Below are 17562 nucleotides of genomic sequence, written 5' to 3'. Positions count from 1 at the left end.
AAATGCATTGAGTTCTGAACTATTTTTGTTTTGTAGGGTTTTAATTGATGTGGTGAGCTCATGAGCTCATTTGAGTGCTAGGGCACTTATGCATTGAATTGTGTAACTGTTAGAGGGTTTCACTGCTTGTCTTCTGGTTTTATGATTGAAGTACTAACTGTTTAGTCTTTGTACAGGTACCTTAGTTGCTTACTTAATTTAGCTCTTGCTTGAGCATTGGATTGTGGTTGACACACCACTCAGGTAGTTAGCTTCTTACTTCATGTAGTCTGGAGTCCTGTCACCTTTTTGGCAGGCATTTTGCTGGCAAGTCCTCCTTCAGAGGCTCTGTTTGTGTTTGTTTAAAATTATGCCCAAAGACCTCCAAGAGAAGAGGCAATTGACGGAAGGTAGGGATCTGTAACCGATTCCCCATTATTCAGTGTGTCGGTCTTTATGCTCGCACTACGTGCTGATGCTTCTGAACATGTGCCCCAAATCTTTTGTCCAGAGTCTGTCAAGTGGAAAAGGATCCCACTTTCTGGATCCCCATGCTTTCTGTGTCATGAGCTCACCCTGGCCAGGGTTAAGAGCATGAGGTCTCATCCTCATTTAAACTTTGATCAGCTTCACCCTGACGTTCAATGTTAGTGGTTAAGAGCTACAGATTACCCCTTACAGTTTGGCTTGTTTGTCGAGGTTGAGCACTCCCTCTTGACTAAAGCCCACCCATTGTTTGAACCTTTTGTATGGATATAGTGTGTGATGTTTGTTTACTTGAGTTAGTGTGTTTATTTGCTTTCCTCTTCTCATCTCCATTTCTGTAGGAGTCGTACGATTAACTTCTGAGGAAGTTGAACGTATGTAGAGTTGAGACTTGAGTTGACTTGCTTCCAGGATGAGTTAAGTTCTTGTTAGAGACCTCAACTTAGGGATATTGATTGCATGACAACTATTAGGCTCGAGTCTTAGTCTCCCTATTAGTTTGTTGTTTCCCCGGTCTCTGGTTAGGAGAGTGTTTTACCCCTGATGAGGGGAACTACGTCGCCCTGATTCTCATACCAGATGAGATACGTAGGCAGGAGGTTGAGAGCAATCTCTCCGGGCACCCTTTTCTTTGTTTTCGCGTGTGTTCACCCTTTAGTTGTTTTCTTTTATATTTGTGTTGTTTCCTCTTTCCCTCTTCCATTGTTGAGTCTCTGTTTGTTCACCCTTATTCCTAACTTGTGTTTACCGTTTCGTGTCTTTGTTTCTGGCATTTGTTTTCTTTGGTGTGAGTACCCGTTTGTTCAGCGTGTGTGTGTGTTGTATGTTCATACCTTCGGGGATTTCTTCTGTTATTATTCGGGGCTCACTAGTTGGGGTTCACTTTGGTTACCTGTTATCCGTTCGGGGTTCACCTATATTGACTTGGGGGATTTCTTCTGTTATTACTTGGGGTTCATATTGGGGTTCATTTATGACGATTGTTATTCACTTGGGGTTCATCTCGGGGCTCATTTATGACGATTGTTATTCACTTAGGGTTCATCTTTGGGGTTCATTTGTGGTGACTGGTTATACATATCGGTAGTTTATTCTGGATATTTGGTTACTTTGTTGGGCTTCGTTCTGATAACCTTTTTCTTTGGTGTTCGCTGGTTAGCATTTGTTATTGTTGGGAGTCGGGTGTAAGTCCATGTATTGGCATTCTGTTTCCTTTTGGGTGTTTCTTTTGACGTCTCAGCGTCCCTTTTTGGTGTCTTGTTTCAGCGTGCGTTAGCCGAGCTACGAGTGCCCCGATTCTTCTCTGGATAGAGAAGATACGTAGGCATAGGATGCGATGTCTTAGCGAGCATGTCTCCTTTTCCCGAACTACGTTGACTCTGATGTTTGTTTCTGACAAACTACGTAGGCTCAGGATAAAACATCCTGCCGAGTCCACTTCCTCAGTCTTCTGTCTCTCCCCCACCTGTTTATCGTTCCAGTTTGTGCAGTTTCTTTGAGCAGTTTATTAGCAGCCCTTTCCTTTTCTTTGAGCTATCTTTTGAGTGTGGATCCCGTCGAGTACGACGGACGTGAGGGGGTGCTAATCCTTCTCCTTGCGTAACCGACTCCCGTACCTTGTAATCTCTGATCGTAAGACCGTTCCTTTCCCTTTCTTAGGTTAGTCCTGCGCTCCCTTTCCGTCATAGGATGAATAGCGTCGGTGACGGCTCTGTATTTCCCCACCGGTTGTTTTTCGCATTGCGACAATATGATGGAAGTGTGCGCTTGGCCATTAGATCTGCCACCACAATTAATGAGGGAGATCTGATGGCCCTTGTTTTTTCTCATTTTATTTTATTTTCTGATTTTTCATTTAATCCTCTTATTTTACTTAATTCAAAGAAATTTCATTTTTAATCCAAAAAATATGGGACTTTCACCAAAAAAAAAATACATATTTTTCTCTTTCATATTTTGAATTAAAATTATTTTTTGGACTAATTTTGATATTTTTCATGAATTAAATGTTTTTATGCATATTTTTAATTGTTTTAAATAACTTATGACTTTCCAAAAATCATGAATTTTTTTGTCTAAGGTCCTTTGACCTTGTTTGACCTAGGATACATCCCTTGACCATTTATTTGGTGTTTTGAAGGGATTTGAGGTTTTGTCCATTTTAAAATACATTTTAATTCACTTTTAATTTGATTTTTAATTGATTAAATGTTTAAAAATTATGTTGAGCCATTTTTATGATCTTGTGATGTTTGACTTTCTGTTTGGGCCTTGGTCATGGTTGATTTGACTTTTGTTTGATCAAAACCATTGAATTTAGAGGATTGATGAAATTGACATTTCATCTCCCAAAATAAATATATGGTATTGATCAGATGAAATTCCTCCCATGATCAATTTGTGTTTCTATTTCCCCTTCCCTTTTCATCTTCATCCATATGATTTTCGAATCCTTCAGTTGACCAATGATTTCTCTAATGTATAAATGCTAGTTGGTTCATCAATGACCTTGTGTTAAAGGAATCAACACAAGTTTGACTGAGATAGGTCCTTCCCATTTCTTTTAGTGTGTGGTATGTTTTAGGAATTTGGTTTTTGTACTAAATCTCTAACATACATTAACACTTATATTTTTATTGCCCGACCTTAGATAGTTGTGACTTCTACATAAATCCAATTATGATTGCTTAGCATATAGCTAAATTTGTCCCTCAAAGCATAACATTCTAGTAAGTGAGAACTTGACATTGTGTTAGAACTTGACCTTTTTTCCATTCATGGGAGCTAATGGAATACTTTTTTATTTATCCAAGTTGGAGCTCTTATCATGGGTGATGTCTTGGTTCAATGATTCATACTTGTGAATGAATGGTTGAGTGTTCTCCAAAGAATGACTTAATCAATTAAAACTCATCACTAACATTTGACTAACCATTGATTAATTCTTATTAATGTTGCTTTACTTTCAAGTCATTTACTTTATGCATTTTAAATTTGAAGTACCTTTATCATTCATTGCCATTTACAATTCATGCAACTTATTTATGTTTCAAGTCCTTTTCACTTTGCTCATTTGAGCCATATCTTGTGATTGTATATATTGTTTATTTGTCTTTGTTTTGTTTATGGTCTTAGGACCTTAAAACATCTAATTACAACAAAAAACCCTAAAAAACATTTGGTGGTTTGTTGAGATTTGATCTGACCTTCTGGACTTAAAACTAGGCAACACTCTTTATGCTAAAGGACTTGGTCAATGCCAACATTTGAGACTGAGCTATCTCTGGTTGTGCCTTCATCTGATGCAAGACCTTGGATCCCTTTGATTCATCTTCTACTCTGTCTTTGTGCTTAATTGTTATTTTTTATTATTATTATGTCTAATCTTTTGTTCTAAGTTGATCAATGAATATTTCATATGCTACATGGGAAGATACTGAAGACTACTAGCTATTGGAATACTTGCTTGGATGTTATGGCTGTCTTTATTTGATGCCTTGGTCTTCACATGATGCTTGGATATTGCTCATTGCTTATTACATATTGCTTGTCAAAGTCGAAAGGAAAATGGCTTTCTATATGACATTCTTGTCTGTTGGATTGCATCTCATTGGTCAGATCTTTTCAACTCTTATACTTTTAATTTTTGCTTAGGGTAGTCTCTTCATCTCCTCCCACTTCTGTAATTTCAAAATATCTCCCTCTTTTCAAAAACTTTCTTTGCTTGTGATTTCAAACTTAGACATTTTTTAATGATTAGAAACTTTGGCCTTATGCCATTGAATTTTAAACTTTTTCTTAAATCAAACTTGTAAATAAACTTAACTATATTGACTTAAGTTTCAAAAAGACAAAAATAATTAACAACTCCAAAATTTTTGGCTTTTTTGTGCCCTTTTCTTGTTAAACTTTTGTTAAAATCAATTCACCAACTTCTTTGAACTTTTTACCACGAACTACGGGGTTTTGATCCCTCATTTGTTTACATTGGTATGTAGGCATAAGACTGAAGGTCTTGTCAAACACAAAAAAATATAATTAATGAATTCTTTTCTCATATCCCCACTCTATATTTTTTTATCAAACATCATTTTTACCCAAAAAACATATGCACGCAAAAAGGGCTCCCTAGGAGTACCTAGGACACTTTGGGTGCTAACACCTTCCCTCTATGTAACCACCCCCCTTACCTATAATCTCTACATTTTATTTATTTTGATTTGAAAACTTCTTATCTTTGTGTTTTGTTCGTACTTTTCCCTTTTCCTTTGGAAATAATAAAAGCGTGGTGGCGACTCTGGTTTTACTGACGTCAAGTTTATCCATAGCTTGATCGTCATGAATTTATCGCTACAGATATTAAGTGGTGACTCTACTGGGGAGTAGCCCTAAGTGGGTTTAACCTACTTTTTATGTGTATATATTTGTATATTTGATATTTCTTTGTATATATTGTTTGTATGATATATTCGTCTATTGTGCTTGGTGATCTCTGTGTGGTGAGATAAGTTCTAACCCGAACTTGAGTGCAATTAAGATAGGAGGATGGTATAGTCACTTTCAACTTGTGTGGAGTAGTCTTTAACAAGTTGGTTTGAGACTCATCTACTATGTGGAGACCTCTTTAGAGCTACTGATGTCACACAAATAATTTGTGGATAAACATTACTTTCTCTAATTTGAGGGTCCGAGAAGCTGAGGACCGTAGAACATTTAACCCAACTTCGCCTTTTTAGGACGTAGTGCGGAGACTGTTCAAGTGTATACTTGATAACAGTTGTTACACGATACTACACTCAGACAAGTTTCTCTTGAGAATATTATGAGTTGATGAGTCAATCATCCTAACCTGTAATATCCGATAGGTGGAATCAAGACTTTGGGACCTTTCTAGAACATGTTCTACAGTTTTTTATCCTTAGTACACTCCTTTGGGATGGTTCTTAACCTGACTCCATGCTCGTGACTCGAACAAACCCTTTGATTCTCGGTTGATCCGATCGGTCTCATCAATATCAAGGGAACTTGGGTGTTGATAAGGTGAAAGTCATAATCCACCAAAATGGATGATTGATCTTGACGATAAATTGATCCATCCCTTGACCTTTGTTTGTGTTTGCCTTGTGTGTGATCCCTTTGTATGTGATTGTTGCATTCATGCACACATGTGCATCATAACATTCATCACAGAAAATAAATTTCAAGAAAGCTAAGGTCTTATTTGCAAATATTTTTCAGACCATGGATTATGGACGAAGGAACACTAAGAAGTACAGTTTCAGATGTCCCGATTTGAAAGAGCTAAGGAAATTGTAATCCTTTGTATTAGATCCTTTTGACTTCAAGCAACGTCATGGGAAGCTTTTGTATGTGTTATTTATTGATGTGGTTAAAGGACTTATGAGTGTTCTGGTTCAGTTCTATGACCCATTTTATCGGTGCTTCACTTTTAACGACTATCAGCTTGTGCCCATGTTGGAGGATTATGCCCATCTCTTAGGTATGCCAGTATCTAACAAGGTACCTTTCAGTGGATTGGAGGAGATCCCGTGATCTCATATCACAGCCGAAGCTCTTCACTTGAAGAAATCTGAGATTGATGCTCATTTGGTGAAGAAAGGAGGGATTCTTGGGTTGACTTCTGAGTTTCTCATTGGTAGGGATACTGTTTTTTCTAAAGCCGGTAGCATGGATTCTTTTGAGCTATCTTTGTATTGCTCGTCTATGGTTTGGCTTTGTTCCTTAACATGGATGGTTTTATTGATGTTAACGCCATTAGAATTTTCTTGATTGGGAATCATGTTCCTACTCTATTGGGTGACATGTACTTATCTTTGCATTTAAGGAATTCTAAAGGTGGTGGGACTATTGTGTGTTGTATTCCTCTTCTGTACAAGTGGTTTATTTCGCACTTGCCTCAGACGCTTGCTTTCTTGGAGAACCGATAATGTCTACCGGTGGTCTCAGAGACTTATGTCTCTCACTAATGATGATATTGTTTGGTATGATTCTGCATTAGGTAGTTTTGACATTATTGATAGTTGTGGTGAATTCTCTAATGTGTATCTCATTGGTACACAAGGAGGAATCAACTACAACCCTGCATTGGCCTGTTATCAACTTGGTTTCCCCTTGAGAGATAAGCCTAATAACATTCAGTTCGAGGGTCTATTCTATCAGGAGGATAAAGATCCCCAACATTTGAAGAAAAGGATGATGCATGCTTGGCATAATGTGTATAGGAAAGGAAAATCTGAGCTTAGTCTATGCAACTGTGTAGCTTTGGAAGCTTATATTATTTGGGTGAAGAAGAGAGCTTTGGAGCTCAAGATGTCGTATGCTTGTGAAAGACCTATGTCTTTGGTTGTGGATGAGCCATCAAGTCTCCCTAACTAAGATGTATAGGAGTTGGAAGATGCATTTTCCAAGATGAAGCAAGAGAGAGACTTATGGGAAGAGCAGTTTCATGCTTTGAGCCGAAAGCATGAAGGCTTGCAACTTGAGTCAAAAGACAAAGATACACTTATTGAGATTCTGGAAGAGCGTACAGTGAAGAGACAGAGAGATCCAGGGGATTTATTTTCCTCTAGTATGCCTCAACCTTCCGGTGCTTGGAAGAAGATTGTTGATCAACTCGTTCTCGAGAAGGCTCAGATGAAGACATCCTTTGAGTTCGAGATCCGACGCGTCCGAAAGAAGTACACTCCCATAGCCAGGTCATCTGATACAGTTGCTAAGGATCCTTAGGATGATAGTTTCCTTTTCTCTTGTATTTTGTATTTGGTTTCTGAAATTGAACTAAGTGTAATCCTTCAAAATTTTATGAATAGAAAAAGAGATGTTATGGTTAATTGAATTATTATTATTGATTATTATTATTATATTTGCAAGTAAGACTGCATAAGTTCCTTGAAATTAAAAGCAATCAAAAACAATGATGTCATGCATAATTTGCATAACCGGTTTCTTCTGCCAGGTGTCTTATCAATTCTTCTTATGTGTATCAGCCAAGTTGACTCACCATTATAACACTCGAGCTAATCGTTTGAGAAAAATGGAGCATCTAGAGCAAGAAAATAGAGAGCTGAAGGATGAGATCGCCAGACTTACGACACTGATGGAATCTTTTATAGCTGCTCAGAACCAACCGTCTTCGCCTCCTGCAACTCCTCCTCCTCAAAGGACTATTATTTTAGATATTGCTTCGGCATCCGTACCTGTTGTTGCTGCCAGCCAGTCTGTTCCTGCTATGCCAACTAGGTTCCCTTGGGGAATGCCACCAAATTCTGTGCCTGAAGGGTATGCGCCTACTTTTGCTTATGTGTCGGCATCTAGCCCGGTCCTGTCAGTGCCTCCTCCTATTGTTCACACTTTTCTTCGTGTCGAGGAAACTACTTGCCATTCTGAGCCGTCTAAAGGTCCAAATGTCTATGAGAAAATGGATGAAATGAAGGATCAGTTTCTTAACCTGCACAAGGAATTGAAAACTCTGAGAGAAAAAGATTTATTTGGCAAGAGTGATGTTGAACTATGTTTGGTTCCCAACGTCAAGATTTCGGTGAAATTCAAGGTCTCAGACTTTGAAAAGTACAAAGGGAATACTTATCCGTTGAGTCATCTTGTTCTGTATGCTAGGAAAATGTCTACTCAAATTGATAATGATCAGCTGCTTATTCACTACTTCCGAAATAGTCTGACTGGAGTTGCCCTCATATGGTATATGGGCCCAGACAGTTTAAGTACAACGTTGATATGGCACCATATAGAGATCAGTTGAGGTCGATGTCTTAGAAAGATAAGGAGACATTTAAAGAATATGCCTAGAGATGGAGGGAGATGGCTGCTTAGATTAGTCCGCCTTTGGAAGAAAAAGAGATGACCAAGATATTCCTGAAGACCCTGAGTTCATTTTATTATGAACTTGTGATTGCAAGTTCCCCCAATGATTTTACTGAGATGGTAAATATGGGGATGATATTAGAGGAAGGAGTCCGTGAAGGACGTTTGTCTAAAGATAAAGCGTCAACAAGCAAGAAATATGGTGGTAGCTTCTCCAAGAAGAAGGAAGGAGAGACTAATGCAATATCAGTTGGGAGGCAGAGGAAGCCTCTTGTGAGGAAAAGTTCTCAATTCCGTCAGCATCAACACCAGGTATCTTCAGTGGTTCCAGTTTTTTTCCAACAATTCAACAAATCAATCAGTTCCAATTCAACAACAACATCAACAACAACCGCAACAAAGAACCAACAACAACTACAACAATAATCATCAGTAAAACTTCGAGAAGAAAAAAGTCTCTTTTGACCCGATTCCTATACGAATGCAGAGTTGTATCTGTCCTTGGTAGTCAAGAATATTATCCAACCAAGGAATCCTCCGCAAATTTCTGAGCCACTGCCATGGTGGTTCAAACCTGATATTTATTGTGCTTTTCACCAGGGATCCCCTGGTCATGATATAGATAATTGTTATCCGCTGAAATATGAAGTTCAGAAGCTAGTCAATAGTGGTATAGTATCCTTTGAGGACATAGCACCGAATGTCAAAGTCAACTCGTTGCCTGCATATGGTAATGCCTCAGTGAATATGGTAGACGAATTCCCAGGGAATTTTAGGGTATTTGATGTACGCTATATCAGAAGATCTTTGGTGGAAATGCATAAGGATATTTGCTTGGTCAGTGATTGTGAGCATGACCATGACAATTGTGTAATCTGTAGTATGAACCATCGTGGATGTATAATTGTCAAGAGGGATATTCAGAGGTTAACAGATGAGGTCTTATCCAAATATTCCAGTCTCTCCATTGGGGTAATGATGTGAATGTGATAGTGCCAATGTTCAAGACCCCTGAGCGGGTAGTCATTCAATATGACAGCAACAACAACAATAATGTCAACAAATTAGTATCGTCGTTGCTAATATGATTAGCAGGCCCCTTCCCCTACTCATCTGATAAAGTTGTGTCGTACCAGTATAATGCCACTATGATAGAAAATGGTCAAGTGGTTCCTCTCCCAATTGCAGACTCAGTGGTGAATATTGCGGATATAGCAAAGGTGACCCGTAGTGGTCAGGTGTTCAGTCCAATGTTTCTGAAAGCTATGGAAGATGCATCAGTAGGTAAGAAGGAAGAGATTCCTGTAGTTGATCCAGTTAGTGCTCCAAGGTGTCAGTCTGGTGAATCTAACAAATTGAAGACTAACGACAATGATGATGTGTTACGTCTGATTAAGAGAAATGAATTTAACTTTGTGGAGCAGCTACTCCAAACTCCGTCAAAAATTTATGTGCTACCATTACTGATGAATTATGAGGCACACATGAAAGCATTGCAAAAATTATTGGAACAAGCTTATGTGGAACACGGTGTTACGGTGGATCAGTTTGACCACATTGTTGCCAACATCGCTTCTTGTAACAACTTGAGTTGTGATGAAGAACTTCCTGAGGAAGGCAGGAATCATAATTTGGCACTCCATATTTTGATGAATTGCAAGGAGGACGCTTTGTCCAATGTTTTGGTTTATACAGGTTCATCACTGAATGTGTTGCCAAAATCAACTCTATCAAGACTCTCCTATCAAGGCGCCCCGATGAGGTTTAGTGGCGTGGTTGTTAAAGCATTTGACGATTCTCGTAAAACTGTCATTGGAGAAGTGAACCTTTCGGTTAAGATAGGTCCGAGTAATTTCCAAATTACTTTTCAAGTGATGGATATCCACCTGGCCTATAGCTGCTTGTTGGGAAGACAATGGATTCATGAAGCTGGAGCTGTGACATCTACTCTACACCAAAAGTTGAAATTTGTGAAGAACGACAAGCTTGTTGTTGTTGGTGGAGAGAAGGCATTGTTGGTAAGGCATTTGTCGTCCTTCACTTATGTTGATGCTGAGGAGGAAGTTGGAACACCGTTCCAAGCTTTGTCCATTGCTGATGAATTGAAGAAAATTAGGGCATCCATGTGTTCTTTAAAAGATGCGCAAGAGGCTATTCAGGCTGGCAGTATTAATAAGTGGGGCCGTGTTGTGGAAGTCTTTGAGAACAAGAACATGGTTGGGATGGGACTTCAACAAGGGCCATTCAATGATAATGTCAAGGTTATGCAACCAGTTTTCTGTAGTGGAGGGTTCATTCATGAGAATGATCAACACTCAGCTGCCATTATCAAAGACAGTGATGAAGACGAAGCTTGCGCCGACTTTGTGACATATGGCCAGACTTGCAACAATTGGATTAATGTTGATGTTCCTATTGTTATGAACCATTCTAACTAATTTGTTTTTATTGTCGGGCATTTCCTTATTATCATCAATAAAGTACAATTTTATTCATCCACATCTATGATGTTTTTTTTTACTTTTTGCTTTTTCTGAAAATGGTAATCACAAAAAAAACATAAATAGATAATAATATTTCCATCTACATAATATTTGTTTGCACTCCCCTTCTCTAAAATCAAAATATCAAATCATTATGCATGATGGTTCTCAAACCCATTGAATATAATGATCCTACTCCCTCTCCACACTTTGATTTCCCTGTGTTTGAAGCTGAGAAAGAGATTGATCATGAAAAGTATCTGATGAGTTAACCTGTTTGCTTAAGCACGAGGAAAGAGCCATTCGGCCATTTGAAGAGCAGATTGAATTGGTCAACTTGGGTTCCGATGATGATGTGAAGGAAGTCAAGATTGGGTCTCAACTATGTCCAGAAGCTAAGAAGGGGTTAGTTGATCTTCTTCGAGAGTATTTTGATGTGTTTGCTTGGTCCTATCAAGATATGCCTGGTTTGGATCCTGAGATTGTGGAGCATAGATTTCCTTTAAAGCCAGAATGCTTGCCGGTCAAGAAGAAGTTGAGAAGAACTCATCCTAATATAGCAGTAAAAATTAAAGAGGAAGTGTAGAAGCAGATTGATGCTGAATTTCTTGTTACATCCGAGTATCCGTTGTGGATGTCCAATATTGTGCCTGTTTCCAAGAAAGATGGAAAAGTTCATATTTGATTATAGATATTTGAATAAGGCCAGTCCGAAAGATGATTTTCCTCTACCATACATTGATATGTTGGTAGACAATACAGCTCAATTCAAATTCTTTTCATTTATGGACATATTTTCCAGTTATAATCATATCAAGATGGCACCTGAAGATATGGAGAAGAACACATTCATTACACCCCGAGGAACATTATGTCATAGAGTGATGTATTTCGGTTTAAAGAATGCTGGTGCAATGTACCAGAGAGCTATGACCACTCTTTTTCATGATATGATGCATAAAGAGATTGAAGTCTATGTTGACGATATGATTGTTAAATCTAGTGATGAAGAAGAGCATGTTGAATATTTTTTGAATTTATTCCAGCGTTTGAGGAAGTATAAACTCTGCTTGAATCCCAAGAAGTGTACTTTTGGTGTTTGTTCTGGTAAGTTGGTGGGCTTTATCGTCAGTGAGAAGGGTATTGAAGTTGATCCTGCCGAGGTCAGAGCAATACAAGAGATGTCTGCCCCAAAAACTGAGAAGCAAGTCCGAGGTTTTCTCGTCCTCTTTGACTATATCTCAAGATTTATATCGCATATGACTGCCACATGTGCGCCTATTTTCAAGCTTCTTCGGAAAGATCAGTCTTGTGATTGGACTGAAGATTTCCAGAAAGCTTTTGACAGCGACATTCATCCATTTACATGGCATGTGGATAAAGTATCTCATCACCAAAATACCGTTGAAGAAAAACACAATGAGTAAAGCAATGAAAACTTCTCTTATTCTATCCCTTCTCGTTATTTTCTCACACTTTGTGATTGGAATCCATGAAAAAAAAACAAGTTGGAACTCTTGACAGTCTTCACAAGGCAAAATACATAGGAAATTCAGAAATTGATAAGAGTGAATTTGAATTACAAGAGATTCTGTAAGACATTGATGTTGTTGCTGCCCAAGACTCTGTCACAAATTTCTCAGAAAGCAATGGCTTTTGTCGAAACTTCAAATGGTTCAGTGAATGAGAAAGCATGCATTATATTGTGTGAAATATGGTTGCTGCTAAGGATGTCAAAGATACAATACTCAAGGACATTCCCTCGGTTAAAATTGATGCCATAGAGTTATATCTCAGCTCATTGGACTCTGTCAAGAAATTTGCATCCAAGTTTAATTTCTCTGGCCGTTCATTGAACATCTTGATAAATAATGCAGGAATTATGGCATGCCCTTTCAAGCTGTCCAAAGACAACATTGAACTACAGTTTGCCACCAATCACATAGGGCTCCCAAATCCTTTTCACTTTTTTCTCTCAATTTATAGTTTTCAAGAGGAAGTTGGATTGCCGTTTCTTGTTGGAAATTAAGTTATTATGGGTTCGGCTTATTGTGTTACTGTAAAGGATCGTAGTGATAGTACTAACAGAATTGAAAGAGAAAGTTTGCATAGAGATGTCGCACGTTCACCATCATGGAGCTTTAGATGGGATAGTCGGGGGCGTGTTACCGGTGAGATTTAGAATCCTTCCTATCACTCATCTCATGCAGCTAGGAGAAATGTCAGCATGGAGTTTAAAGGTTCGTTAAGTTCTTACCGAAGTAATTTATCTGATGGGGGAAGCATCGTGGACAATTCTGCAACTCCTGTTTCTCTGAAGTCGCCTGTTAATGAGGCATTGGCTGCAAACATAATGACATCATCTTCTGATCTGTCCATGTTAAGCAGTTTCTCTACAGTAGAAAACCCAGGAGTGATGGTGTTGGCAATTAAGGTTCTCTTCAGTAAAATCAGGACCAGAAGTTATGATGGAAACCATGTAGTTCATCTGTCCTATCTCGAGATTTATAACGAAACTGTAAGAGATTTGATTTCACCTGGAAGGCCTTTTGTTACAGAGTTTACTCCGCCGATGAAGTGACGGTATTGCTTCAGCAGGGAGATCGTAACAGAACCACAGAACCAATACATCATGATCATCTTGCTCAGTATGATACAGTTCCCAACAATCATCTGGACCAACTTATAGAGGCTACCGAGAATTCATGTCGGAATAGGGATGTTGTTGGAGATAACACCAAGGAGTCTTCTGAGGCCATTCTTAAAGATACTACTCATAATTCAAATTCAATTTTCACAAAGTAGAATCTGTCAAACAAAGATGCATTTCAAGTTCCTCATATGAGCCAAGAACAGTATACTGATAGTCATCAACTCAATGATAATATATCACCTGCAGTAACAAGCAAATCGCCACAACTCATATTAATTTCTTTTACCGCCCACAAGAAACTGAGAGGAAAAGCAGAATAAAAAAAAAGAGAAGAAAATGGCTACCAATGTCGGAATGATGGATGCCGCGTACTTCGTCGGTAGATCTGAGATTCTCTCTTTGATCAATTCACTTCTTCAACTCAATCTCTCCAAAGTCGAAAAGACCTGCACACTCTCAACCCTCAACTAAGGGTGGTTCCACTGTTGCACGCAGGCCTCAATCTTTCCATGCTCAAAGAAATGATGAGTCTACCATTACCACATGCTGCCTCTATTGTACGAAGTACTTCAAGACATGTGAGCTGCCAGAAATAAGGATTAAGGTCTATTCAGTTGCAAAGATTCTGCTCATATCCATGGGTGTTGGAATGGCTTTATGCCTGTCAAAGGAAGTTGTCGATAATGCGATTGCTGCAAGTCCTTACGAAACCAACAGTGACGATGACGAAGGTTATTCGGTTTGGGTTGATTGATGTCGGTTTAATACCTTAACTCACTGCAGGTGGAACATCGAGGGTTAATTCCGCTGTCTGCATCGATGGTTGAGCCGCTGCAGTTGCCGTCACCGTCCATGCCACCAATAATTACGTTGTGACTGCATCACTTGACGGCACATGGTGCTTTTATGAACTGTCTTCAGGCACTTGTCTGACTCAGGTTTCAGACTCTTCTCAAGGCTGCACATCTACAGCCTTTCATCCTGATGGTCTTATTCTTGGAACAGGCACTACAGATTCTCTTGTTAAGATCTGGGATGTAAAAGGCCAGGCAAATGTTGCCAAGTTTGATGGACATGTGGGGAATGTAACTGCAATATCATTTTCTGAGAATGGATACTACCTTACAGTTGCAGGCTCTGATGTAAGGATATACCAAGTTGCAAATGTGAAATCTGAATGGAGCTTGATCAAAACTTTTCCTGATTTATCTGGAACAGGGACATCCACATGTGTAAAATTTGGTCCAGATTCGAAATACCTGGCAGTTGCATCAATGGACCAGAATCTTAGAATATTTGGCCAACCTGATGAAGGTGTTCCCGCAGAATCATAAAACACATCAGTTGCATAGTGTTGGCTCCAGAGCTCATATGGGCTACCATGAAGAAAGAAAGCAATCCCAACGTCGCCATGGCTATTGATATATGGAGTTTAGGATGCACCATCATCGAAATGCTGACAAGTAAACCTCCTTGATGCGAGTTTCAGGACACCAAGCCATGATCAAGGTACTGCACATATCCCCGGACATACCCGAGACTTTATCTCCAGAAGGCCGGGATTTCCTTGAGCAGTGTTTCCGAAGGAATCCTGCAGAACGTCCATCCGCAGCGACGCTTCTAACACCTGCCTTTGTACAAAACTTGCATGATCACGATGTTACAGTTCATTCACAAGGATTTCAAAAAGAAGACGACTCTGGGTCCAAAGATGAATCCCGTAAACATAGTCCAGGACACAGTTCAAAAATAGCCAAGGTGTAGTGCCAGCCTCCTTTCGTGCATGGTTTTTATGCAAAATTCAAAATTTAATCGGTGACACTTCCAAAAAAGCTGATACCGAGGTACCTAATCCCATTAGATATTCTCCTGTATCGCCTTGTTCGCGGACAGAAAGTAACAGTCCTCAATCTCCCTTCAAATCTAATACCCGCAATTACATGACTGTTACCAAATCCTGCCACAACCTGGATCGGTTTGAGAAGCAGAAGTAATGAATTTCCAGTATCGTTTTCATATTCGATCCAAACCAAGAGGTTCTAACGGTTCTGATGAGGAAAATGTCAAAAGTCTTGGACCTGTCGCATTATTGCTCAAGGGTCAGGACCTTCCTGTCAAGAGTGATGATGATAAAGAAGTGCATCCAGTTCCCAACAAGCAACATTACAACCGGAAGATTTATCCGAGAGTTATTCGGATGCAATGTTGTATGCCGTCAAATCTTATAGTGAGGATGATATTCATAAAAGCATGAAATATAATGTGTGGACAAGCACCCCTAATGGCAACAAGAAGCTAGATGCAACATATCAGGAAGGCCATCTAGCTGTTCACAGTGAAAAGTTAGCTATTGTGTCTGCTCTTTTGAATGCACAAGAGTCTCAAATTAGAATTACCAAAAAAACTTCGCGTTTGTGGAGATTGTCATATTGCTGCAAAGTTAATCTCCAAAATAGTTGAACGTGAAATTGTTGTTGGAGACACTAATAGATTCCACCATTTTAAGGATGGTGTTTGCTCTTATTGAGATGCTTCGGTATTTAATGGTTGCAGTTCCAGATACTTTTGTTGCTTTGAATTGCTTTCCTTCACCATCCACTGTAGTCTCACCTACAATAAACAATGGCAGCTTTGTCCAATGGAAGGTCCATATCGAATGCGAAAAAAGCTTGAATGTTGTAGACTTAAAACTGACACCATACAAAATATTCTTGATGGACAGTTCGAATTGGAGATACCAGGGTCGTCGGAAGGAAAAGTTGACCACGGTTCTAATGCATCCAATTCGAAACCTTATTTCCCACTGTTGAATGATGGGGCCAAATAGAATAGTTCCGACAGTAAGTTGTTTGAACCTTTCTTTGAAGATACGTTGGATAGTGTTAAAGATGCAGTTTCTGAGAAGAACTAGCGGAATGAAGACAAAGTTGGTAGCATGAATGCAAGTCTGCATTCTACACTTGAGCGTGGTGCTAAGTCTAGTACAAGGTCAGTTCCAATAGGAGAAAACACACAAGGAAGATCTGATATGGGATCTCCAAGACAATTTCTTCTGTTGGAAATTGATGATCTTAAGATTGCCGCTAATAGTTTGCAGCCGCATCAGTATCAGCAGTAGTGGATGTCCATGCCGTATCCTGCTACTGTTATGGCTATGATGCAGCAGCAGATGCTGATGTATCCACAACATTACATGTTGTGTGCTCATCCTCATCATTATCGGACGCCGCCTCATTAACATTAACCGTCGGCCTGTTGTAGCACAAAAGCACTCCAAGCCATCAGTTTAAATTGTTGCTAAGTGTTTGAGCTGCTAAGGTTGCTAAGGTTGCCGGTAAAGTGCTTCCTGCCTTGAATGGAAAATTGGCCGGCATGTCATTCATTGTCCCAACTGTGGATGTCTCATCCGTCGACCTTACAGTGAGGCTCGAGAAGATCAACCTCAATCCACGCCGAAGCTGTTGCAACACAAATACCCAAAATCAGTTAACTCCAAAACAAATTTTTCAATTAAGTGAGTTACAGTGGTGAAAGTTTTTCTTACCAACAGTAGAGTTTTCAAAATAAAGAGAATTGAGAAGAGGGACCACTAGCTTGAGTAAAGACAAAACCTCCAAGCACCCTCCGTACAGACACTTCCCACTACTCTGAGGAAGCTCAGCAACACAGCAGGAAACAGAGCAGAGAGCAGAGGAGATGAATGGCATATAAAAGGAGGATCACTGTTCACAAAAAAACCCTAGAGAAGGTGAGCGGCTACCATTCAGAAAAGGAGAAGAGAGCCAGAAAAACCCTAATTCCATATAGTAGCCGCCACTGATCACTAACAAGGAAGAGAGAATTCTGCAAGAACACAAAGAGCTGACTGTTCACACAAATAAAATCCTACCGTTGAACCACCCACCCTAAATCTCATTTTTCCCATCAACCATAGCATCTTCCACCTTGGCTCTCATTACGACCTCTCCGATAACGTGGATTTGCTAGTCTGTTGTTAGGTAACAGCAATACAAAATCTGGAGTTGCCATTCATCTCACTCGGTGAAGACTTTGGTGCTCGAAAAGATAACAAGCTGAAACAATAGGGACGTCGCTATAACCGCCACCACGGTATAACCATTT

The 17562-nt window shown here is 39.4% G+C and overlaps 1 protein-coding gene across 1 annotated transcript; it reads left to right on the top strand.

Annotated features, from left to right (window-relative positions):
- The first annotated feature begins 14077 nt into the window (after positions 1 to 14077).
- On the top strand, positions 14078 to 14800 carry LOC127136641 (pre-mRNA-processing factor 19 homolog 2). Its single transcript, XM_051063177.1, has 2 exons — positions 14078 to 14171; positions 14278 to 14800. Exons 1-2 carry the CDS (start codon positions 14078 to 14080, stop codon positions 14772 to 14774), a joined length of 591 nt encoding a protein of 196 aa, XP_050919134.1. The 3' UTR covers positions 14775 to 14800.
- Positions 14801 to 17562: the final 2762 nt, after the last annotated feature.

This window comes from Lathyrus oleraceus, chromosome 4 (assembly GCF_024323335.1).
Source record: "Lathyrus oleraceus cultivar Zhongwan6 chromosome 4, CAAS_Psat_ZW6_1.0, whole genome shotgun sequence".
Taxonomy (NCBI): Eukaryota; Viridiplantae; Streptophyta; class Magnoliopsida; order Fabales; family Fabaceae; genus Lathyrus; species Lathyrus oleraceus.
This window is presented reverse-complemented; position numbering and strand designations above follow the sequence as displayed.

Coding starts and splice junctions, on each gene's coding strand:
- LOC127136641 (XM_051063177.1), top strand. CDS start 14,078: ATGGGTGTTGGAATGGCTTTATGCCTGTCAAAGGAAGTTGTCGATAAT. Junction 14,172..14,277: donor CAACAGTGACGATGACGAAG/GTTATTCGGTTT, acceptor GAGCCGCTGCAG/TTGCCGTCACCGTCCATGCC.